This window comes from Nomascus leucogenys, chromosome 20 (assembly GCF_006542625.1).
Source record: "Nomascus leucogenys isolate Asia chromosome 20, Asia_NLE_v1, whole genome shotgun sequence".
NCBI lineage: Eukaryota > Metazoa > Chordata > Mammalia > Primates > Hylobatidae > Nomascus > Nomascus leucogenys.
Genome location: NC_044400.1, coordinates 11,251,474 through 11,278,337, shown reverse-complemented (window position 1 = coordinate 11,278,337; position 26,864 = coordinate 11,251,474). Strand labels below are relative to the sequence as shown.

Sequence of the window (26,864 nt, the reverse complement as noted above, 5' to 3'; positions counted from 1 at the left end):
TTTTTTCTCAGTTTGAGCACTTAATTTCTCACCACATGCATACGAGGGGGTTGTGCATTCCTGATTATTTGTTAAAGCCTTTTAGTCAGATTTTTGCCAGCAGCTGGCAAAATGAAGTCATTTTATGCAACAGAATAAAAGGAAAATATTTTGGCCTTTACTTTCAGGGTAAACCTATGTTCATTAACAACAAAGAAGAATATAAGGTACAAAGAAGGAAAAAAAAAATCAAATGCATACTACTTCCTTTCAAACAGGCTTATGAAAAATTAAGAAAATAAATCTGAAAACAAATCCTAATGTATTAAAAAAAACACGAAGTAGAAAAAGTATTAAACTCAGAATCAAAATACATGTAGTCTAAACTAGTTCTGTTGCAGCTGTGCATTTTGGACAAGTCACTTAAAGTTTCTGGGTCTCTGTGTCAGTTTCTATGGCTGTGTAATAAACCATCTCAAAAGTGAGTTGCAAAAAGCATCAATATTGCTCATGAATCTGCATTATAGGCAATGCTAGGCAGGAGCAGCTCTCTCTGCCCTGAAGTCTCTGCTCTGCTTGAAGTCATCTGAGATGGAAAGAATGCTAGGAAATGTAGCCATGTGAAGGCTCTTTCACTCACCTAGGTGACAAAAGTCAAAACAGCTAGGGCTGGAACAGTTAGGATTCCTTAGGTACTTTGTTTCTATGCAGCCTCTCTGCATGATTTCTCCAGCATGTGGATTCAATGTAGCTGAACTTTTTCACATGTCAGTTGAAGGCTTCCAAGGCACGAGTCCCGACAGAGGGTCACTTAGAAGCCATATAGCTTTTTATGGTGTAGCCTCAAAATGCACATAGCACACCACACTCACAGTGCTGCTCAGATTGGAGTGGAAAGAACACAGACTCCATCTCCCTCAAAGGAGAAATTTCAATATCAAGTTGCAAGAAAAGCATGTGGTATGGGAGTTATCGGTGTAGTCATTTTTGGAAATACCATCTGCAGCAATCTCCTTTAGCTTATATGAAAAATAATCAGGTTGGAATAGGTAAGGTCTTAAATCTCTTTCATCTCAGAAAATCTTGTGAAGTCTCTGATTAAACGGAAACAAGAATGGTTTAAAAGTGACCTGAAACAGCTAGCATAACGTCAACACATTGGAATAGATAGGAGAACTTACAGAGAATGTGTAACTCTGAAAGTGTATAAAGCACTGAAATGAGTAAATGACCACATTTCTCAGTATCAAGGGTTATATGTGATTGCAAATGCGAGACTATTTTCAAGGTATGCAATTTTCGGGACGTAGGGCAGGTTTATTGTTCCACGCCATTTAGTCTTTCTGTTTAAAAACATAGTTATTATCATGCATCATTTACATTGTAAACACTAGATGTGATACTATGAGCTGTTAACACAATATTATTGCGAGGAATTTTTTAAGTCCTATGAATATATATATAAAATATATTCATATATATGTGTGTATATATTCATATACATTATATATTCATGTATGTATATATGAATATATATTATATTCATATATATAATTAAATATCCAAAAATATATATTCATATATAATATATTCATATATATGTACATATACATATATTACATATATTATTACATATTTTATATATATGAATATATACACACATATAATCATATAATATATGTTGTTAAACATAGTTATATATACACACACACAATCATGCATCACTTAATAACAGGGATACTTTATTATGTGATTTTGTTGTGTGGACATTATAAAATATACTTACACAAGCCAAGATGGTATAAACTACTACACACTCAGGTTATATGGTACACAGCCTGTTGTTGATGTGGGCCTTCAAACCTGTACAGCATGTTATTGTACTGAATACTATAGGCAATTTGTAACACACTGATAAGTATGTGTGGATGTAAACCTATCTAAACTTAGAAAAGCTACAGCAAAACTACAATATAAAAGATTAAAAATGATACACATATATAAAGCATTTATCACAAATGAAGCTAGTTGTGGGTGCGCCAGTGAATGAGTGTTGAGTAACCGCGAAGGTCCAGGACATTAGTGTACACTACTACAGACTTTATAAACCCTGCACGCTTAGGCCACACTAAATTTATAAAAAAGTCTTTCTTTCTTCAATAACAAATTAACCTTAGCTTGCTGTAACATTTTCCCTTTCTAAACTTTTGAACATTTTATTTTTTTACTCTTTCGTAAGAATATACCTTAAAAGAAGACCACATTATAAAGCTGTAAAAATTTTTTTCTTGCTTTATATCCTTATTATATAAAATTTATTCTGTTTTAAAATTTATTGATTTATTTTACTTTTAAAACTTTTTCGTTAAAAACAAAGATGGACACACACATTCGCTTAGGCCTACACAAGCTCAGGATCATCAACGTCACTGACTTCCACCTGCACATCTTGTCCCATTGGAAGGTCTTCAGGGGCAATAACACACATGGAGCTGTCATCTCCTGTGATAACAATGCCTTCTTCTGCAATACCTCCTGAAGGACCTGCCTGCGGCTGTTTACAGTTAACTTTTTTTAATAAGTAGAAGTACGCTCCAAAATAATGATAACAAGTATAGTTAATACATAAACCAGTAACATAACCCATCATTTATTACTATTGTCAATATTATATACTGTACATAATTTGATGTGCTATACTTTCATACGACTGACAGTACAGGTTTGTTTACAACAGTGTCACCACAGATATGTGAGTAATGTCTTGCGTTATGACATTACAATGGCTGAGACATCACTGGGCAATAGAAATTTTTCATCTCCATTATAATCTTATGGGACCACATTTGTATATGTTGTCCATCATTGACAAAGATGCCGTTAGGTAGTACATGACTGTATATACTGTGTACACATACACACACACACACACACACATACACATATTTCAGTACATTATCAATACATATACAAATTTAAGTCATAATAATGTAGTCCTTTTTTCATGTCCATCCTTGACCCTAATGCTCCATCTAATACTAACTGACTAGTGAATAAGAATCAATGTTTCCAGTGGTCACCAGAAGTCTAGCAGACTATATATGGTATATTGATTATGGTGAATACAATGAAATAGGGCATGAAGAATTCCCTAAGACTAAATGGGAGGAATCTGACTATAAACAAATGTATAAAAAGTTAACCAGTCCATTTGTCCATTCTTATTTCAAGTCTCATATCTGTTTTAATGTATAATGATTTTTTATATTTTTGTTATTATGTATCCACAGAGGACATTTATATGTGCAAACATATGTGTGCATATATATCTATATCTGTATCACTGTAAGTAAGATCACTTTGAGTAAGTAGATGACTTTCCAGTGTAGAGAAATGTATTAAACAAAACATGAATGCCCACTGTTACCCATTTCTTCTAACAGAGTTATTTGCATTTTACCAGTTGAAAAACTTAAGTCCACAAGGGATAAACCTTACAAGGTCATATCATTTATCAATCTTAACCTTGTAACTTATTGACTATAGTGACATGAATTCTGCACTTCGTGGGACTCTTATTTCATACGAAAAACATAACACAAACATGAGAGGAATCTCCTCAAGCATATCTAATATATGACCAAATATGCAAAGAACTTTAATATCTCAGTGGCCTAAATTAAGCAGTTCTTAGATGTCTTGAAATGCCGCCTCTATTGAATGAAGAATATTTTCCCAGTAAACTGAAGCCACTCCAGACACCCATCTATGACATGAACATAAAATTAGAGTATTTACCTTCACAGTTATAACTTTTTTATATTTTTTGGGACGAAGTCTTGCTATTGTTCCTCAGGCTGGAGTGCAATGGCGTGATCTCGGCTCACTGCAACCTCCATCTCCTGGGTTCAAGCGATTCTCCTGCCTCAGCCTCCCAAGTAGATGGGATTACAGGCCCCTGCCATCATGCCTGGCTAATTTTTGCATTTTCAGTAGAGACGGGGTTTCACCATGTTGGCCAGGCTGGTTTCGAACTCCTGACCTCAGGTGATTTGCCTGCCTTGGCCTCCCAAAGTGCTGGGATTACAGGCATGAGCTACCACGCACAGCCACAGTTGTAACTTCTTAGGCATGCATTACATGTAAGTAGAATCTCCATAAAATATATATAAATGGATGTGAACTATAGCAACTTGAATGAACCTAGGTTTTTCAAAGTTGAAGAAATTAATCTTCAAAATCCTTGTGATGATAATAACAGCAGATAGTGGTCCTCCAATTTTCTACCATGGCTTTTGGGATATTTTGAAGTAAAATGTTATCTTTAAATTTCATACAGAATTGTCATTTCATCCTTTGATACCTGAGTTGATGTAAAGAAAAATAATATTTTAATACCTTATTTTTCCCCCACAGATGTCAATTACAATGGATGACATAGTCTCGTGGTTTCAAGTTTCCTCTAAATTATTTGCCACATACACCTAAGACATATGTAAATCCTATTTTGATGAGACAGCATCTCCCTCAATAAAACAAAAATTTGACTTTTCAAGTTTATCAACCTTTAAAAAGAGATTCTCTAGTTGGAGAAAGATGTTTCAACCAAGCTGCCCTGATTCTAATCCCTAGGATTCGTTTTTCCTTTCTGAAATATTTTTTAAATTACAGATACCACTATCATAGGGGTTTCGGAAAAGTTCTTACTAAACACAAGAGAAAAAAATGAATACCCATATAGGATACACACACAGAGTACAACAGTAACAGGAGGAGAGCTTTACTATAGATAGCCTTTTTTTAGTCTGAATGGAAGAGGATTCTGTCAGTTAAGAACACTTAGCCACTGAGTAGGCTGGGCGCAGTAGCTCATCCCTGTAATCCCAGCACTTTGGGAGGGCGAGGCGGGCGGATCACGAGGTCAGGAGTTTGAAACCAGCCTGACCAACATGGTGAAACCCTGTCTCTACTAAAAATACAAAAATTAGCTCGACATGGTGGCACGTGCCTGTAATCCTAGCTACTAAGAAGGCTGAGGCAGAAGAATTGCTTGAAAACAAACAAACAAACAAACAAAAACAGCCACTGAATAAATAGAATTATACTAACTCTAAGCTGTCACCCAGGTGAGAGTGCAGTGGCGCGATCTCGGCTCGCTGCAACCTTCACCTCCCAGATTCAAGCTATTCTCCTGTCTCAGCCTCCTGAGTAGCTAGGATTACAGGCATGTGACACTAAGCCCAGCTAATTTTTGTATTTTTAGTAGAGACAGGGTTTTGCCATGTTGGCCAGGCTGGTCTCGAATTCCTGACCTCAAGTGATCCGCCCGCCTGGGTCTCCCAGAGTGCTGGATGACAGGCGTGAGCCAGCATGCCCAGGCAAATCTCACATTTTATATACATAGATCTTTATATATGTATTTGTTTCTGAATAATTGTATGTTATAAAAATATATCAAATTATTTTTTAAATATACTTAATTTTTTCAGTTTTAGATTCACAACCAAATTGAGAGGAAAGTAAAATGATTTCCCATATATCCCTTGCTTCCACACACGCACAGCCTCCCCCGCTACCAAAATCCCACATCAAAGCTGAATATACTTTAAAACTGATAAATATACATTGACACATCATTATCACCTAAAGTCCACACTTTACAGTAGGGTTCACTCTTGGTGTTCTACATTCTTTGTGTTTTGACAAATGTATAATAACATGTATGCACTAATATAATATCAAACAGAGTAATTTCACTGCCCTAAAACTCCTCTATGCTCCGTCTATTAATACCACCCTCCCCCCACCCCCTGGCAAACCATCGATCCTTTTACTGTCTCCATAGTTTTACATTTTCAAAAATGTCATCTACGTCGAATCATTTTTTAACTATGATTTTGGAATAGTGTCGTCATAGACACATTTTTCGAGTTTAGATCAAAGAAATTTCAACAGTGTAACAAAATACTTACAATTGATGTTCAGCTAAATTTGCTGTAAGTTCATTTTTATAGCTATAACAATTACATAATGTTTGTACACTCATTTAAAGGCTGTAGTAATTTCTACTTCAAAATCCTGTCTGACTTCAGTAGAAAAGAATATGATTTATCTCCCTAAAAAATATTATTTAAACTAAGATTTAGTTACTTGATTCCACATTTCCTATACAAATGATATGAAAACACTATTTCAGAGAGTTTTGACAATGTCACTGATTTATAGCATAATAGGAAATGTCAAGGAGTCCACTTCCAGAATGTTGACATGAGCAGCCTAGTAGACTCAGCCCCCTACATAACTGGTGAGAATTATTTAATTTAAAAGAAAATCTCTAAAACTTGACCTAAGGGCATAAACCAAAATAAGATAAGTTATTTAAGAAAATATACGAAATCTAGGTTAGAACAATAAGAGTCTGTGGCACTTGCACTAAAAGCTATTACTGCTTCCTCCACCACCTCAGTTCAGCTTGTTGGAAGTTTTACTGTGGACAGAAGTGGCCAAGAAATTGGAGTCCCCTTTACCTTTGGCTCTCAAAAAAAAGTCTCATTTGGAAAAGCACGACACCAACTTTTCTCGAACCCTCCAACTCTAAATTGCTGAGCCTAAACTCCTGTTGAATACAGAAATAGTTCAAGAGCTCCCTTCCTCCACCCATCCTGCACTCATAGGGGGAAGACCTCCCAATCCAGGGAAGGCCAAGAACAAAAGGGCCCCACTGCCCTTGCCCCACCTTGCTGGTAGGACAGAAGTTCTATGCCAAGAGAGGCAAACCAGAGGCTAACATCCTGCCTACTGCCAGAGTACTGACTCAGAGATTTTGCTCACAGGTAGAAGCAGTCCACAAGAATGGAGAACTTCAAACCTCTCCCCAAAAGAACTGATTTTATTTGAAACAGAGTGTGCAGACTTCAAGCCTAAGTCTGCTATCTAAAACAATGGAGATTTTTGTTGTAAGCAATTAAGAGCAGGCTGTAGTTTTATGAGAGCAGCAAGCTAAATGGTAGGTTCACTAACTTGTCCGAGAAAACTGTGGAAAAAGACAGCAAAGAAGAGCCCTTCTGGAGTGAGAAGAAACTTCAAAGACTGGTCTCAAAAAACATCCGTGCCAGAATTTAATTGTATCAGAGTGGAGCAATTAATGTCAAAAGGCATTATCAGCCAGCAAATAGTGTATATGCTACCAAGTGAAGGGATCAAACTCAATAAGCATTAATAACATACAAAGTGTGTTCTCTGACCACAATTGAGTTATAAATCAACGACAACAAAAAAGCACGGAAATACATAAATGTTGGGGAAATTCTACAACACATTCTTAAATGACAAATGGGTCAAAAAAGAAATCAGAAGAGAAATTAGAAAATACTTTGAGATGAGTGAAAATGAAGACTCTATATATCAAAACTTAGGGAATGATGTTCAAGTAGTTATTGGAGAAAAATTTATAGCTGCAAATGCCTACATTATATAAGAAGAAGGATCTCAAATCAATAAGCTAATCTCCTCGCTTAAGAACTAGCAAAAATACCAGCAAACAAGCAGAAACAAGGACATGATAAAGATTAGAGTGAAATTTTTAAAAATACAGAGAGGAAAAACAACAGAAAATATTAACAAAATCAAAAGCTGGTTCACTGAAAAGATCAACAAATTTGACAAATCTGTAGCTAGACTAACAAAGACAAACAGAGAAAAAAATAAAATTACTAAAATTAAGAATGAAATATGAGAGACACCCCTATTGATACAGTAGATACAGAAATAAAAAAAGAAATATAAGGGAATACCATGAATAACTATATGCCAAAAATTACATAACTTAGATAAAATGTACAAATTTTTCAAAAGACACAATCAAAACTAAAACATAATGAAACATATGAACAGATCTATAACAAATAAATTGAATTGTAAATCAAAATCGAATCCCTCAAATCCCAAGAACCAGATGACTTTACCTAATAATTCTAGCAAAGATTTGCAGAAGAAAGCCAATTGTTCAAAAACCCTTCCAAGAACCAGATTATGAGGAAACATTTCTTAATTCATTCTATGAGGCCAAAATATTTGTTACCGTGATACCAAAGCCAATGTTATCATATGAAAGAAAAATACTGACCAACATCTTTTATCAATATAGACACAAAAATCTTCAACAAAATACTAGAAAAGTGAATCCAGCAAAATATTAAACAGAAGTATCACCATGACCAGATGGCATTTATTCCATCTGTACTCAAAGGTAGTTAACTTAAACATTTTAGAAATATATTAATTTATTACACCATATCAACAGAATAAATGACAAAAGCTATACGATCATCTCAGTAGGTATGAAAAAAAGCATCTAATAAAATATAACACTCCTTCATGATAAGAATGCTATACAAATTAGGAATAGAGGGATCTTTCTTAACCTGATAAATGATATCCACAAAATAAAAACAGCTAATACCATATAGTTAATGGATAATGACTATCCATTAATAAGGGGATATTTTCCCCTTAAGATCAAGACTAGAACAAGAATCAGACAAGAATGTGTCTTCTAAACATTTCTGTTTAACATAGTACTGAAGTTTCTAACCAAGGCAATTAGGCAAAAAAAAAGTAGAAAGAGAAGAAGGAGGAGGAGGAGGAGTAAAAGGCACCTAAGTTGGAAATGAAGAAGTAAACTTTCTCATTTTGCAAATGATGATCTTGTATAGAGAAAATCCTAAGGGATCCACTAAAAATCTATTTAAACTAATAAATTCAGCAATGTTGGAGGATAGAAGATCAATATACAGAAATCAGTTGCACTTCAACACAGTTATAATTATAATTTATAATCAATTGCACTTCAACACATTTATAATGAACTTGAAAAATAAAATTAAGAAAATTTCACTACAAATAGCATGAAATTTAGAAATAAAGTTAATGAAAGAATATAAAATTTATACTCTGAAAACTGAAAATCATTTTTAAGAGAAGTTTTAAAAGACTCAAATAAATAGAAAGCTATCACATTGATATATTTGAAGATTTAATATTGTTAAGATCACAATAATCCTCAGTTGTTTTCTATATATTCCCCACAATCTCTCTCAAAATCCCTGCTAGTTTATTTGCCAAAATTGGCAGGCTAATCCTTAAACTCATAAGACAATACAAGGACTCAAAAATAACAAAAAAATCTTGAAAAATGAGAACAAAGTTGAAAGACTCACACTTCCAATGTTAAAGCTGAATACAAAGCTATAGTAATCAAGACAATCGATACTCATAAAAATAAAATAGACATATAGATCAGTGAGGTAGAACTTAGATAAATAAAGCCTCACATTTACAATCAAATGATTTCCAACAATTTGCCAAGGCAGTTTAATAGTGGAAAGACTCATCTTTTATACAAATGATACTGGGATAAGTAAATATCCATATGTAAATCCACATGGATATCCATATGTGTATAGCAAAATTAACTAAAAGTGGATCATAAATCTAAATTTAAAAGTTAAAACATTGCATTTAAAAAGAAACATGGAATTAAATCTTAGTACTTTTGGATTAGGCAATGGTTTCTTAGATATGATACAAAAAGCACAAACAACAAAAGAAACAAATAGCTAAATTATACTTCATCAAAATTTAAAACTTTTGTGATTCAAAGGACACCTTTGAAAAGAGAAAAAACTATAGCACGGCAGAAAACTTTTGCAAATCATATCTTACAAGGGAGTTTTATCTAGAATCTATTCAAAATTCTAGTAACTCGATATTAAAAAGACGAAGACCCTAGTAATAAAATGGGCAAAAGCTTTATATAGACATTTCTTCATATACACATACAAATGGCTAATAAGCACATTAAAAAGATACTCAACATCTTTAGGCATCAGGGAAATGCAAAGTGAAACCACAATGAGTTACCACTTTATATTCATCAGAATGGCTACAGATCATAACAAGTCTTGGAGACAATGTGCAGACAATGAAACCCTCACACTCTACTGATGTGAATGCAAATATTTCAACCAGTTTGGAAAACAGTCTGGCAGTTCTTCCAAAGTTTGAACATAAACAGTTACCCTACCTGTCAAGTTCACTCCTAGGTATATACTCAAGAGAAATAAAAACACATGTCCACACAAAAACATCAATGATCCTAGCAGCTTTATTTGTAATAGTCAAAAAAGTGGAAATAACTCAAATGTCTATCAAATGATAAATGCATAAATGTCTTATAGCAATAAAATGGAAGATTATTTGGCAAAAAAAGCAATGAAGTACTGATATATGCTACAAAATAGAACATTATGCTAAGTGAAAGAAGCAAGTCACAAAGGACAACATATCATATGATTCCATTTATACAAAATGTCCACAGTAGGCTAATCTGTAGAGATAGAAAGCAGGCCAGATGCAGTGGTTCACACCTGTGATCCCAGCACTTTGGGAGGCTAAGGCCGGCGGATCATTTGAGGCCGGGAGTTAGAGACCAGCCTGGCCAACATGGCGAAACCCCATCTCTGCTAAAAATACAAAAATTAGCCGGGCGTGGTGGCAGGTGCTTGTAGTCCCCGCTACTTAGGGGGCTGAAGCATGACAGTCGCCTGAACCTGGGAGGCGGATGTTGCAGTGAGCAGAGATCACGCCACTGCACTACAGCCCAGGGGACACAGCGAGACACTGTCTCAAAATGTAAATAAACGAAATTTTAAAAAGGGAAAAGTGGTTGCCTTGACGCTGGGAGTTTGAAAAAATATGAGCAATACTATTAACAGGCATTGTTTTCTTGATGAAAAATTCTGCAATTGTATATTAACTATGGCTGCACAACTCCGTAAATACACTCAAAACCATTGACTTGTACATAGGTAAAATAAATCCCAATAAAGGTGTTAGTTAAAATAAAGAAAATTCTATTTTGAGACATTATCACAAATGATAAAAATTTACAGCCAAAACTTAGAAACAATCCAAATATCCAAAAGTATTGGAAAGGTTAAAAAATTTATGCTAATCCACATAATATAATGTATTCTTATTAAAATAGTATTTACAAATTGTTAATCATAACATAGGAGTGTGTTCGGGTTAGAATGGTAAGTAAAAGAAACAAGAAACAATCATATCAATAATAAAATTCATTTGTATTTAAAAAATAGCATGAATATTAAATACCAAAATATTAATAGTTGCCGTCTGTGTTGTTGTGGTACTGGTGATTTTTATTTCAACTTTCTTTCATGTTTTCTAATTTTACAAATTTGCTATAAATTTCAATTTTAAAACATTTAAACAAATAAAAGTAACCATGGATTGAGGTTTGCCATTGATAAGTGATTGCAAAACTGGTATTATTCTACCAACTCATTTTCATAATGTTTAATGATGACTGAGCTAATAGATGTCTATTTCTTAATTTAAATCATCACTCTTTTTAGTTAATAGGGTTTTAAATGAACATTAAAAATAATTGAGTATGCAAATATACTCATTACTATCCTTTATTGTTATCAGTAAATTAAAATCTGAGCCAGTGTGCTCAAAATATCAGTTGCTTTACCAATAAAATAATATTAGGAGAGAAGAGTAAAGAAAAACAATTATAAGGCTATGGTCATATTTTAAATAAGTTATTATTAAGAATCACTAATAAATCTTAGCTCTTTTATTCTCTATTAATGAGAATAATATGTCATAGGAAACAAAAATAAAAATTATGAATCCCCTTATTCAGGATTTAGATAACTTTTTATATTTGTTTACAGTCTTGAATTACTAGATTGGTTCATCGGTTTTATCATTATCTCATATTTAATTTGTAAGGAAAGCAGCAAAATATAATCCCTCCTGTGAATGTTTGTTTTTTTCTCCTGAAGAACAGAGCAGATGATACAATACAGTCTATATTTTTTGCTCAAACTATTCAAGTCTAATTCTGATTCCTTTCACATAGGTTTTAATGACTGTTGACTGAGAAAATAGACGTTTTTTAAAAAAATAGCCTATAGGTTGTTATTGTTGATGCTATTAATATTAGAAGTCAAATAGTCAAAAAGCTGGCACAGATCCAGAGAGATCACTCTTGAGAAGAGGTTGCTTTGTATAACTCTAAAATACTCCAACTCCAGAGAGTCATAATTTTTAAGTAATCTAGTCTAGCATTTTATACTAGACACTATCAAGTTATATTTCTGGTTCCACTTCAGTTTTTTCCTACTTAATCTCTATCTAGCTCCTCTCATTGAATCTTCAGTAAAATTAAATAATAAATAAAGGAAACAAACTTAAAGACTAATGAAACTAGTTTCATTTGTTTTTTTTGCTTTAACATTGCCTTTGATAAATTCACTGACACACTGAGTTAGCCATAGTGTGTAATCAGAGACAGCCCAGTATCCTAGAAACTGATTTGTTTCATTGCTCTTGAGCACCACTGCAAACATAAAGAACTGGCAGTTGTTTCCAGGTACTTTGGAGCTCCCTTTGTGGCCAAGGAACTCTGGAGAGGAATACTTGAGGCAGTACTAGAACTCAGTCTAAGCATAGTTAACACCAGCAAACATTCAGAGCGCCTTGGTGACAAAGAATGAAGTCACTACAATAATAATTCTATTGGTGATATACACAAAGGTGTGTATGCACATACAAAGGTGTGCATACAAATACGAATACACAATTGTATTTCCCAGGCAATCCTAGACAGCTATAAGCAATTTTTTGAAAGAGGTTTTATTAATGAAAAAGCTACAGTGCTGAAGAGTCCTTAAGTAAAAGATTTGGCTTAAGTTACTGTATCATGAAGCCTTTTCCAGAGACTAGACAAAAACTTCAAAGAATGGTTGGAAGAAGTTTCTGGCTTTTGTTGAAGGACTCTTCTGGAATGGTAGCCAAAAGCAAATGTGGCAAACTCATGACATGAAAAGCTAGGTACTAATGAAAGAGATGCTCAGGATAACAAATAGTAGCCTAAAAAAAAGACAGTGGGGTTTGGTACTGCCAAGAAGGATAGCGGATCTAAACCAGAGGAACACATCAGAATCACCTAAAATAATCTTAGATTTTGCCCTGATATAGGTTTCTTGACTTTAGCACTATTTGTATTTTGGGATGGTTAATACTTCCTTTTGGGAAAGGAACAGGACACTAAACATGCACAGGGCATTGTTTAGCAGCATCCCTGGCTTTCATTCAACAGATACCAATATGACAACTAACAACGTTTCCAGATATTGCAAAGTGTACTTTGGGGTTCACAATTTTCCCCATTTGATAAACAATCATAGATCAGCTAAGTCAAATTCTCAGTACTAGAACTACTCTGCTCTCTAGCTTGGCCTTCTGAATCCCACACATTGAATGGTTAGACATTTCTGGCCCTTGGCCTTATATTGCATGTTTTAAAATTGTTGTTGCTGTGAAACACCTATCCTGGCTGGGCACAGTGGCTCATGTCTGTAATTCCAACACTTTGGGAGGCCAAGGCGGTGGATCACCTGAGGTCAGGAGTTCAAGACCAGCCTTGTAAACATGGAAAAACCCTGTCTCTATTAAAAATACAAAAAAATTAACTGGTGTGGTTGTGGGTGCCTGTAATCCCAGCTACTTGGGAGGTAGAGGCAGGAGAAATGTCTCTTGAACCCAGGAGGCAGAGGTTGCTGTGAGCTGAGCTGAGATCGCACCATTGCACTCCAGCCTGGGTGACAGGGCAAGACTCTGTCTCAAAAAAAAAAAAAAAAAAAAAAACCACACACACAAAAAACCAAAAAAACCATCCATCCTTTCTTGGATATTTGTGGAATCTTTCCTTACTCAACTTACTCTAGAATGGCAGTGTGGAGAAAGCAAATGATGAAAAAATATATATGTGTGAATTTAAATCCCATCTTTGTTCTATTCCATTTGTGAAACATTTGGCAGTTTATTTAAGCTTTGTCTTTAATTTCTGCCTAAAGGACTTCTCTAGTCAGCTACGGTCTACTATTAACTGGAGGCAAAATGAGGATCAAGACAATGACCATAACGTTTCACATTAATAATTCATTATCACATGGTTTAAGCCAGAATACAGAAGCTGTCCATACAGGAACATCACTGATATTTCAAACTTGAAATCGGAGTTCACCCTTCAGAAAATAATGTGTGGGAATAAGATACATAAAAGGTCTCTAATATTGTGATAGGCAGCCCCTAATGTGGCCCCCTCTTACCCCTACCACCTGGTATTCACTCCTTCTCTAGCCCCTTTCTCTGAGTGGAGGATGGATCTAGTTAGTAGCTTCTAATAAATAGAATATACCAAAAGTGATGGGATATCATTTCTGAGATTGGGTGACAAGAAGTCTGACTTCCATTTTGTGAATGCCTTCTCCCACTCTCTTATTCACTAGCTCTACGAGAAGCTTGTGGTCATGCTGTGAACTGCCCTGTAGAAAGGCTCACATGACAAAGAACTGAGATTATACTCAGTAGAGAGGTATGATCTTCTATTCAACAACCTGCAAGGAACAGAATCCTGCCAACAGCCCCATGAGCAAGCTTGGAAGTGAATCCTCCCTAATTGAGCCTTCTGATGAGACCACATCTCTGTGCAACACTTTGATTACAGTCTCATAAGAAACTTTGAAGCAGATAACACAGCAAGCTCACCAATAGAAACTATGAGATCATAAGCATTGTTTTGTCTTACCAAGTGTTAGTAATTTGTTACACAGTAATAGATAACTAATGTAAACATAGTAGAATAAATGATTTTTATCCCTTCTTCTCCTCATCCATTCTATGACAATCATAACTACGATGATGATGATGATGATGATGATGATGATGATGATACCCTCCCTCCCTAACTATCTGAGTCTCAGATGAAGCTGTGCCATGAGTCTTCTGCCCCTCAATCTAGCAGGGGTAATCCTATACTGACCATATTATCATGATTCTCCCAAGCCCTGAGTCCTAATATGGCCTATCAATTATCTTTCCCAATCATAATTACAATAAGATTAAAATTCTCATTATGAAACTATTAGGGATCAAATGTGGATTATTTCACATTGCTTATGCAATTCATGTTTGATGTCAATCTCAGGGGCAAAAACCCAAAAGAATCCTGAATGCAGAATTTAATTAGGGTATCTCAAAGCAACCAAGTCTTTTCTATGCCCATATCTCATCCTGAAACCCAGTTTAATATTAAAATAAAAATACCACCTTCCTCAAAAGATTATTTTGATAAATTAAATGACATAAATTAAATGATACAAATATACAGTTTCCTAACTTTACTCCTGTGATGTAGTAAGTGTGCAACAAATATTAAGGGTTTCTTGTTATTTTAATTTCTTCCTCTTCCAACCCCTCAGTTTTCTAATCCTCTTATGGGTGTTTAATTCCATTTCTAGGCTTTTTCAATTTCTGCCAATTTCCTATTCTAAAAATACTAAGGAATTCATAGAACCAATTAGTTCTTTTTTTCACCTTAAAGTTTCAAAATGATCCACTTACTACTTGTTGCCCTTAGATAAAAATAAGGCCAAATGAAAAATGAAATTAAAGATCCATTGCTTATGACCAGCCCATAAACAAATTAAATAACTTTCCTTTTTCTTTAACTAGAATATTGTCTAGTTGATTAAAAATTAATGGCCCAAAAATTCAGAAGCTGAATCACAGCTTTTTTTTTTAAATAAATGCTATCAAAAAGACAAATTGATTAATACATATTCAGTTTTCTGAAAATGGGAAGAAAAGCATTTTTTCAAGTTTAAGTTTACAGTTGAAGATACTAAAGGTACCAATGTACCTAAGCTAAAAGAGATCTCCTCATTATCATTTAATCTGTCAGCATATCTAGGGCTGGGTTTCTGGAAATAAACAGGTACCAATCTATCCTCTAAGGATAAGAGTACGGAGTAATTTGAAAACTATAAAATAGCTTGACCTATCTATAAAAATACTTGTTTCACATATCTTTAGGGGTGTCTTAGCTGGATGTTGCCAGTGGGTTAAGACACTGTGATCTGCTCAAACATACATAATTAAAAAACTTGTCAATCTCTTAGCAGCTGCTAATAATTTACTGTGAATTGAAGTAATCACGCCTTAAGAAAACAGGTTTCTCAGCAGCTCCATTTTGATAAAGAAGAGTGGGGAGAAAGAGTGGTACATTCAATTCTGAATGTACCACTGAGGAGAAGCCTCAGTAGCTAAGAAGAAATATGGCAGCACCAAGTAACTCAGGCAGGGAAAAAAAGGTTTCCTAATGCAGATTTGATGTGCTTCATGTGGGTTAATCTAAAGTTGGTGTCAAGATTTTTCCCTTTCCTGAGGGGTGCTGAGTGCCTGAAGTTTCATGAGACTTGCCTAAGAGATTCTCTCAAAAATATGGAAAATAATATAGATCTCAAATAAGTTGATCAAAGCTTTAATCTTAGTAGGTGATCACTGTGCATCTTCTGGTGCTTTTAATTTCAGGTAACATACTGATAAATTAAATGCCTAGTAGGGGCTTGTTTTTATGTTTTGAGTTTAGAAACTGCCCAAAAAGGATCTGTGAGATATTTCCAGTAATTTACTTAACCTAAATGCCTTATGTTATGCATGTTTATGATATTTATATTTCAGGTAGTACTGAAAAGTTTTTATTTTCTTGTGATATTACATCTTGAAAGATTTACTGAATTGACTACCTACAAATCTATACACACTGTTCACATGATTAAAAAATATATTATTGAAGAAAGTTTGAAACGACAACAAAAAGTAGTTTTAGTTTCACTGTTAGAAGAACAAGAAGAAATTGAAGCAGCCCTAAAAACTCACTTTGTAGCCAAGAAAATGGTTTTCATAAAATTGAAAAAATGTCCCAAAGCAACAATATTATATTTCTTAAACTATTGCTGCTACTGACATACAAAGAATTCTTTCTATAATTCTTCTGTGGCCTCCGTTGGTGACAAAGTGGTTACTAGAAAAATTTTGTAAATAGTTTCTTTTTATAAGCTTCCAGGCATAGAAAACAAAAAAGAGAGAGACTCATTTGAGTGTCACTATCTTCAATTATTAAATGGGTTTAAAAATCACATGATTCAGTATATAAATCAAAATAATACACGATCTTCTACTAGCACAAATTTGCAGAAGTGCAATGTAGTGTCATCAAGTAATGCCAACAACGGTCAAAATAAACTTCTGCTTCAGTGGTTACAAATGCAAGATGGCACAGTGGAAAGAACTGGGAGTAGGATACTCCATTAGTATATGGCCCCTTGATCTGTTTGGTTTCCAGTTTCCTTACCTGTATCATGAGGGAGTGCTACAAATGGTACCAAATACTCCTTCTAGTTCTACATTTCAAAGATAAATATGAATGTTGTGGGACTATTAAAGAGGGATTCTTTCATATAAATAGATGACATTCACTGCATAAATGTGGCAATGATATTTTGTCACATATACTGCTTTAGTGTTTTTAAAATATGTTTTAATTTTTAGAGTTCTAGGTTCACAGCAAAACTGATCAGAAAGTAGAGTTCCCATATATTCCTTCCGCCATACACAAACAGCCTTGCCCACTATCTACATCTCACACCAGAGCGATACATTCGTCACAGGTGAATTTAAGCCAACACATCCATAGTTTATATTAGCATCTATCATTAACATTAGGGTTCACTCTTGGTGTTATACATTCTGTGGATTTAGATAAATGTATACTGACATGTTCCTTCAGTGTTTTTATTGTCTTAGCCAGATTACTATGTGATGGTGTAAAAAAAAAAATTAAAATATTTCCTATAGTAAGTTTCAGACAATGATATCCAAATAATGACCCTTATTCTGTGTTTATTTTTTTCTTTTAATAAAGACAGGGTCTCACTCTATTGCCCAGGCTAGTCTCAAACTCCTGGCCTCAAGTGATCTTGCCACCTCTGCCTCCCAAAGTGCTAGGGTTACAGGTATGAGCCATTGCAGCTGGACCCTTGTTTATCTTTATCTTCCACGCAACTTAGATGTGAAATTCTAAACCTGGTAGATATTATAGTAACCAACAGTTGTTGCATTATTGAGTTGGATGACCCAAATTTCAATAAAAGAGATAAAAGATGAAAAAAGAATGTAAGTGTGAAGTTTTCCAGATGAATAATTATTCTCTGTGTAGAATGTCCTCTTCAAGTAGCATCCAATTGTTTCATTATTAAGGAAAAGTCATAAGTACCCCAAGGGGAGGGAGGACTGAATATTGAATAGAGCATTACTTACTGAAGATCACTTAACTAAGTGGAGCAATGGGCTTTGCTTTGAAGGCTTGTCTCCTAACTAAAATATAACTGTTAAAGCATCAAATGCAGTATTCATTTATCAGGAGGAATATCACCCAGCAGGCAAGGATTTTCAAAGCTCAATATGTTTTTTTCCACTGGAATGGGACTTTTCCAGCGAAGAGATAAAAATTCTTTGAACATTTTAAATCTAGCCACAGGGTCTTTTTTTCTTCTGTGGAGAGTATCCAGAATTGCTTCATCTGGTAGAAGAAACAATTTGTTCATTGCAGAAAGCTTTAATTTATTACAATCAAACCCAGAAAGATTCAGATCTGTTCTTATGAAATGCACAGGTTTTGACAATACATTCTTTCTGTAATATCATGGTAATGAAATAGTATTAATAAATTATGATACTTGTACTTTGCAAATGATTCTCTCCCACTTCATCTCCTTAGCATGACTGGGGCTGTTTGTTTCAAATAAGAGGCAACTGTGCCCTTCCATTTTGTCATTTTTATCTTTGATCCTAATGTAGAGATTATGGCCCTGGGGTAAACGTCATTAATGGAAGAAGAGGAAATAAAATATCTGCAAAAGAAATTAATCAAGAAAGAACCTATAATCAGGTGAAATATGAAGGCCATGGTTAAAAAAAAAAAGATAAACAAGTAGAGACTGACAAACAAAAAAGGTTTGTTTTCTCTCTTTCTCTGAGGAACAATCCAGGTTTTCCTTTCTCTCTGTAACTTCCCTCCACGAAGTTACAGAGCTTGTATATCATCACTATAAAGATATTATAAATCAAGCTGATGACACTTATTCTGATCCTAATATATTTTCATAAAACACAGTTAATAAAGGATCAGACTGTAAAGTAGACGGAAGTAACACAAGTTATGCAAAAAGGCAGTAGAAAGCTCCTGCTAGCACCACCGCCATCATGACCTTCATTAGCGTTTCAGTTAGTTCAGTCTAAGCACTGAATGTTAGCCTCTTAGATTTACATTTAATATTGTACATAGTTGCTGATATCTAATCTTTAAGCATCAGCTCTACAGACTGATGATGATGATGATAATGATGTTTATCCTCAAAAGGGAGATGTATTAACCTGTGTTTATTGCCCCAGAGTAGTGAAGAAACACCCATTCTTCTATTCAGGTAACTGAATAGAAAACGTAATATCAGTTGAGAGAACAGTAAAACAAAATCCTAGCTAATTAGAAATTTAAATGTAGCTTCCAGGGCATCTTTGTAAAAAAAAAAAAAATATATATATATATATACACACACACACGTATATATAACATATGATAATTTCTACAATATTTTACTTCCCACTTATTTGATATTTTTGTTACCATTCTCTGAGCACCAGCATATATCAGGTACTTTGTTAAACATTTGCTTACATTGATCTAAACATGCCCACATCCCAAAAAAGGAAACAGAGCCTCAGAAAAATTAGGTAACTCACCCAAGGTCACAAAGCTACTAGTGGTTGAGCTGGCATTGAACCCAGGTTGTCTGTGGCTAAAATCTGGTTTCTTCCAACTATGTTTCACTGGCCTGTAGATCTCTAACCTTCTTTGGTTTTAAAGAAAGTTTTTCACTGCTGTATTCTGAGTAACAGTAGGGATTTTAATAGATTCTTGAACATTCTACCTACATGACTATTCCATATGCTTGCATCCCTTTACATTTAGAAGAAGAAATAGCTTTTCTGAAAATAACTTTTCCCCAGGAAATAAAAATATGGTAGGCAAAATGTAAAGAACAAAGTTTTAACTAAAACAGGTAACTTCTCCTTAGGAAAAGTTACTTTGACATGAAATAAGTTTATGATATTAATAATTATTGGGCATTTTGAAACAGAAAATCCTATTCTCTGTAAATAAACATATCCTCAATCATGGTACATGATATTAAACTTAACCATTTCAGGGCAAATATAAACTTTGGAGAGTGAATTTAACTCATTCAAATGATCCATTTACCCTTAAAAAGCAAAAGATTTACTAATGATCTTATCAAGACATTTAGATCAAATTACTTATATTAATATTTTTTCCTCATGGAAATTTATCAAATATTTTCAAAATTCATTATGGAGTCTTCAAAATAATTGAATATATGCTCCAGCTAAAACGAAGGATTATGTACCTAGTAAAAATATACGCATGTACTGTATACATAAAATCTTTTAAAAGTTCAAGTTTTCTTAGTTTTGCACTTAACAAATCCTATATGATAAAATTCTAAAGAATAAAATGCAGGTACATAAGAGACAAGGTAGATTATTCATTATAGAGGTAATTAGCCTTCCACCAATAATGAGATTTGATTAAAGTCTGATCAAAAACCACACTGAGATTTTGGCAAAATTAACATACTGCTTAATAAAATATGTTATACTTCTTAGTATTTCCTTTTGGTAAAGGTGATTTTAAACATTTGCCTCTATCCAATTCCAAACATTTGGTGCAAAACAATCTACTTAAGGAAAGTCATTTTTGAACAATTTGTGAAGATCCCCAGTAATTCATTAACTTGTAGTCCAGAATTTTATTAATACATGATTAAACAAAATGTGTTAGAACTGGGGAAAAATAAGCAATTACCAGAAGCCCACATACTGGTGCAAGATTACAATGATTTTTTTTTTAAGATTATAAATCAAATAGCTATTTGTTTTTTAACATTAGATAAAACTAAGTCTTTACACATATAATAACACTGTGGAAATGCATTTACATGTTCAACACTGAAACGTTAATTCAGAAAACATATGATTTAGTATTTATTTTAATAAGTTTAAGCCCTCAAGTGGAAGATAATAAATCTGAATGTTAATGTGAATACCAAATATTTATGCTATGTCAGAATTTAGCAATTAGCACCAAAAAACTTGTTTACTTCAGTCAATTCAACAGTGTCTACCATTAATTCCCCATCACTTATTCATATTAGCCGCAGCAAAATGTTAGTGTCCACTTTGCTTCCTGTTGCTTCCTTTCACTGTTTGCTAAAATATATGAAGGTAAAGTAAAATCTGACTCCAAATGATACATACTATATTCAACAATAGTTTTCAATGGTTTAGCATGTATAATTGTTTCTAGTATTTGGATTTCATTTGCCACTGCTTGTATTACAATAGAAAATCACATCCTGAATATATTTTAAATAAGGTTATATTTTAGTATATAATAGATCAAAATGCTTTATATGTTTTTATATTTATAACTAGATAAAAGTAAAGTATCAAAATAAAAAAGAGAGAGAAATAAAAATAAGCAACCAAGTGCCAATGATGGTATGTTAATGCAATTGCAATTCAAATGCTATACTTTAGGACAATTTTACTTGATTTTTTTTCAGACATTACATATCTAGAACAATTTATGATTGGCCTTAAAATTTATCTGTTTGCTGCTTTCTTATTTCTCATCTTGACTATTAAAGCACAGAGGAAAAGGTTGTATTCCCATCATGCTTAATAAATCAAGTGAACACATTATGCATAAATTATGACTAAAAAGCTATTTACCTGCATGGAAATCTATTCCCACAGCAAATGAAGTTCCTGATATAGGCATCAAAGCATCCATTTTGTCACTTGGTTCAAGAGGTATTCCTCTGATTCCTTCATGAACAGAGTACATAAGAAATGATTCTATACCTAAATGCAGGGCAGGAGATAAAGGGGGGAAGGGAAGCCCAGATGAATATTTAAAATACAAGTAATTTTATTTGTATTATTTTTAACAATCTTAATTTATGTTAATAAATGTATTTCCTAGCCTTTTTAAAAAATTATTGTGTACTACACTTCCTGACTAATGAAAGGTAGGTAGATTTGTAGTTCTCAAACTTGATTATGCATATGATTTGTTAAAATAGGAATTTATTCAAATGAATTAGTGGGCCCCATCCCAGAAGCTTGATCATTTAAATTTCTAAAACTCTCGCAATTGGTGATGACGATGCTGGTACGGGCCCTGCACTTTTATAAGCACTGAGTTAGATGATTCGTGGAAGCCTACCTCATCTCTCAACCAAAATGTATTCCCTCTTCTTTAAAATCCAAACGTCTCTCTACTTATATATGACAGTAAACCTGATTTAAGATAACTATATCACTGATATTTTTAATAGACATTTAGATTTCTTAAATTAAGAAATTTTTGAAGTTAGTCTTCAAAAATCTTTGTCATACTAAGAATACATCAATAGCTTAATTAGCTATTAATATCACACTTCTCTGGCATCAAAAGCCTGTCCTAAAATAGGCACATAAATATTAAGCTAACTACCAGAAGTACACACTCCAATGCTTATGAATTTTGCCAATATATTAGAAAATATTTATATTTTTTTTTATTAAAACTAGAATGCCTAGAATTAAATCTGTTTCCACTATTTCCTATCCATGTAACCTGAGTAAGTTGCTTAATTTCTCTGTGCCTCAGTTTCCTCATTTCTTAAATGGGGATAATAAGAGACCTACCTCATGAGGTTATGAGGATTAAGTGAATTAATACGTTTAAGGTGCTTAGAACAGTGCCATGCACATAATAAGCATCATATAAATATTGGAATTACAATAAAATAAATGATAATACATATATAGATATATAGATATTTTTCAAATAAGATTGGAACATTTTTAAAGATAAAAACTAACCTATGACCATTAGATATAAAAGATCATTCTAGAACCAAAGTTCTTTGGGACTAAAGAACTAAAGACTGCAAAACAAGAAGATTTCTTAGGTACCAGTTCTCTTACAGTGCTTTTCTCCCTCAGTTATGCAAACCTGAGACCTCACATTCTCTCTAGTGCTTTCTCTAATATAGTCTAAAGTAAACATTACTTAGTTCAAATTCTACATTAATTCCAGCCAATCAAGCACTGCTTTTTACTATAACTTTTGCCTATTCAGGTTCAAGGTAGCTTCTACTAGATTTGGTTAAAGGTTTGATAATAAACTGCAGTTGCTAAAATAACTAAAAAATTGGGATGTCTTATAAGGCAGAACAATGATATTTTAAATATTCAAATATTAAAATCTTACACATACAAGACTAAATGGTATACCATTTCCTAATAACTAGTTAATTTTTTTCCTAATGTTTAACTGACTTTGGTTGCCTAAAGTCTGCATGGTATGTAATGATGAATGAAATAAATGAACCAGAGGTAAGGTTTTTCATGAACTCATACCTTGACATGACATGCGGTTCTTCTGCAGATAATATCCCACTGTGCACATACAACTCCTTGTAGTTTCAGATGTTGGTAAACAAAGTTGAGAGCATCCACCATTGTTTAGTTGGCAGGAATTGCTGCCTGCATAGAATGAAAACAAAACAAATTTCTTTAATGAAATTTTTAAAAATAAAGTTGTATTTAATATCAATAATTTGACAAATATGTATGCTATTGATTTCTAAATGCAGCTGTTTCATATTGGCTAAGGATTACGTTTTATTCTCTTGAATAATTTAAAGTAGTAAATTATGGTTGAATTTGCCCTTTCAAAAAAGTCAACAGAGATCCATGAGATTAATAGTTACAGAAAAGCAAAAGGAAATTGATTTGTCATAAATATTTTCGTAGACCTTTGTAATATTTTAAGATCAGAGAAACCAGCATCTTTTTCTCTTTTGATTTTTAAATTTTACTTCAACTCTACAATTACTTCCTTTGCAAGAATATTTTATCCAAATGTGTCACATAAATAGCTGTTAAATTATTACTAACCACTCAAAGATTATGCGTCTAAAAGAAAGGAGGTATGTATGTGTATATGCATTCAATTAATTTTTAAAAGCAAGGAAATAAATTTTCCCATTCATAGAAATATAATTCTCCCAAAATATATGAAAAACACAGCCACAAGAGTCATCTAATTAATTGGCATATTAATTCCTCTTCTTTCTGTAGAGTACCAATGACAAATATTAGTCAGGTAATCACAGGTAGGCATTCTGGAATCCCTACTAAGATGTTCCATTGAATTTACTAGGCCCAATGTGCTAATTAATGCTGGTAGTGTGAAGTTAAGTAATTTACAATCTTACCTAGAAAGTTCATTAAAAATCCCATTTTACATCTCTTTTATTATTCTAGAGCATGCAACACCATTTACTGGATGTTCAAGCACTGATATGAAGTGCAATAAATCCAGTGAGAATTACAAAGCATGATGAAAGCTCTATATCAATAGTTCTGTGTGGAAATTTCAAAATACCAATGCAGCTCATTATTTCTCTTCTTCTGAATTCAAGATGGTCTGATGAGATTTAATTGTTCAATCAAACCTGTCATGAGCTCTGTCATTTTTGAAGTGTGAAATACTCTCAACTTGGGAGATTTCTCATCAGGAGATCTACCACATTCGCTGCTCATGTCCCGTATCTGCCAGTTTGGCCACTGATTAATTCCATTTTATGTAGGGTCATATAATGGCCCTGAACTTTTAAAATGATTACATTTATCCTATATAAACTAATAAAAATTAACTGATTCATTCTACATTTTTTCCAAGCTGATATATAACATTAAGATGAAATTTCATTTCTCTCTTTTATCAAATAATAAACCAATTATATTTATAGATTTGTAATATATATATATGTGTGTATATATATATATATATATATATGTATTTTTTTTTTTTTTTTGAGACAGTCTCACTCTGTTGCCCATGCTGAAGTGCAGTGGTGCAATCTTGGCTCATCGCAACCTCCACTTCCTGAGTTCAAGCAATTCTCCTGCCTCAGCCTCCCGAGTAGCTGGGATTACAGGGGCCCACCACCATGCCTGGCTAATTTTTGTATTTTTAGGGGAGACAGGATTTCACCATGTTGGCAAGTCTAGTCTTGAAGCCCTGACATCCAGTGATCCACCCACCTCGGCCTCCTGAAGTACTGGGATTACAGGCATGAGTCACCACCCCCAGCCTAGATTTATAATAATTATATACTGACAATCTACATATTTCATTTTGTAGAAAGCATGGATATATTGATGTAATGCCAATCTTTTAGAGAGATGTATTTAGATGCAGATGTATTTCAACTACCAAGACTGAAAGGCTGGGGAGAGATCGGCAGATTATACTTAACTGTAAAGCTTGAAAGAACAACATTTGGAGAGAAAGAGAAATAAGGGAATTGAAGAGGCTAGGCACGGTGACTCATACCTGTAATGTCAGCACTTTGGGAGGTCAAGGCGGGCAGATCTGTTGAGGTCAGGAGTTCTGAGACAAGACTGTCTCGAAACCCCATCTCTACTAAAAAAGCAAAAATTAGCTGGGCGTGGTGGCTACACCTGTAATACCAGCTACTCGGGAGGCTGAGGCATGAGAATCCTTGAACCCTGGAGGCAGAGGTTGCAGAGATTATACCACTGCACTGCAGCCTGGATAACAGAGTGAGACTGTCTCAAAGAAAAAAAAAAAGAACAAGAAGTAAAGAGAAATAGGTTAGGAAAAACAATGAACTTGTAAAAATAAGAGAATGTGGCCAGGGGCACGGTGGCTCACACCTGTAATCCCAACATTTTCAGAGACTGAGGCGGGCAGATCACCTGGGGTCAAGAGTTCCAGACCAGCCTGGCCAACATGGTGAAAACCCGTCTCTGCTAAAAAATCCAAAAACAATTAGCCAGGCATGGTAGTGGGTGCCTGTAATCCCAGCTACTTGGGGGACTGAGACAGGACAATTGCTTGAACCCAGGAGACGAAAGTTGCAGTGAGCTGACATAGTGCCACTGCACTCCAGCCTGGGTGACAGAGTGAGACTCCATCTCAAAAAATAGATAAATAAATAAGAGAATGTGAGGGGTTATATAGCCTTGATAATAGCAAAGATACATGGAAAAAAAGGACCTTCTGGGTCTGGGGCTGTACATTTTTAATATAATTGCAAAAATAGCCACACGTAAGTATTATATATAATATTTCAGATAAATATTCAGATATATAGACAGAACTATATTTTTGATAAACAATAAAATATATTTCAACAATTAATGTTAAACACTAACCATATATATTTCATATATCCTTTGTTTAGTCTCTAAGAAGAAATTAATAGTGAAGGAGAGAAAAAGTAAAAAATAATGAATTCTTATTTACAATAAGGTTGTTTTTCTGTTACATATAAAGTAGGAAATGTAGTAAAATTAAAAAGTAATAATTTATGTAACAAATTTATGTTTTATGTTTTATGTTTAAATTTATGTTATCTATCAAATTATAAATACTAGCTTGGCTTAATAATTTATAATGATATTGATGTTGAAACCTCATGCCCCAAATCTCTAGTGGAGCTAGAAAGTCCACTTGACTAACAAGAATTCTCAACTCTCCAGTGATCTTTGTCAAAAATGATATATTAAATCACTAATTGTACTTTGAAATCGAAATAGGTAGTAATGTTAACACCTTAAAGAGTCCTAAATTGGTCATATTTCATACTAATGAAGCTTTTACACTACCTGCAGTAATTCTGTTAATGGGATTGTCTTTAATACAGATGCTTTTATCAGCATATTCTAGTAAAAATGGTATTTTCATTGCTTAAATTTTAAGTTTAGTCATATTAAACCAT

At 33.8% G+C, this 26,864-nt stretch overlaps 1 protein-coding gene across 1 annotated transcript in view; it reads right to left on the bottom strand.

Annotated features, from left to right (window-relative positions):
* LRP1B (LDL receptor related protein 1B) overlaps nt 1-26,864 on the bottom strand; it is a 1,933,392-nt gene that overhangs the window by 534,582 nt on the left and 1,371,946 nt on the right. The window contains exons 34-35 of the mRNA XM_003267617.4: nt 23,470-23,595; nt 21,793-21,924 (exon numbers count right to left, since the gene is read on the bottom strand). Coding sequence (XP_003267665.2) covers nt 21,793-21,924; nt 23,470-23,595 — 258 coding nt within the window. The remainder of the gene's footprint in view (nt 1-21,792; nt 21,925-23,469; nt 23,596-26,864) is intronic.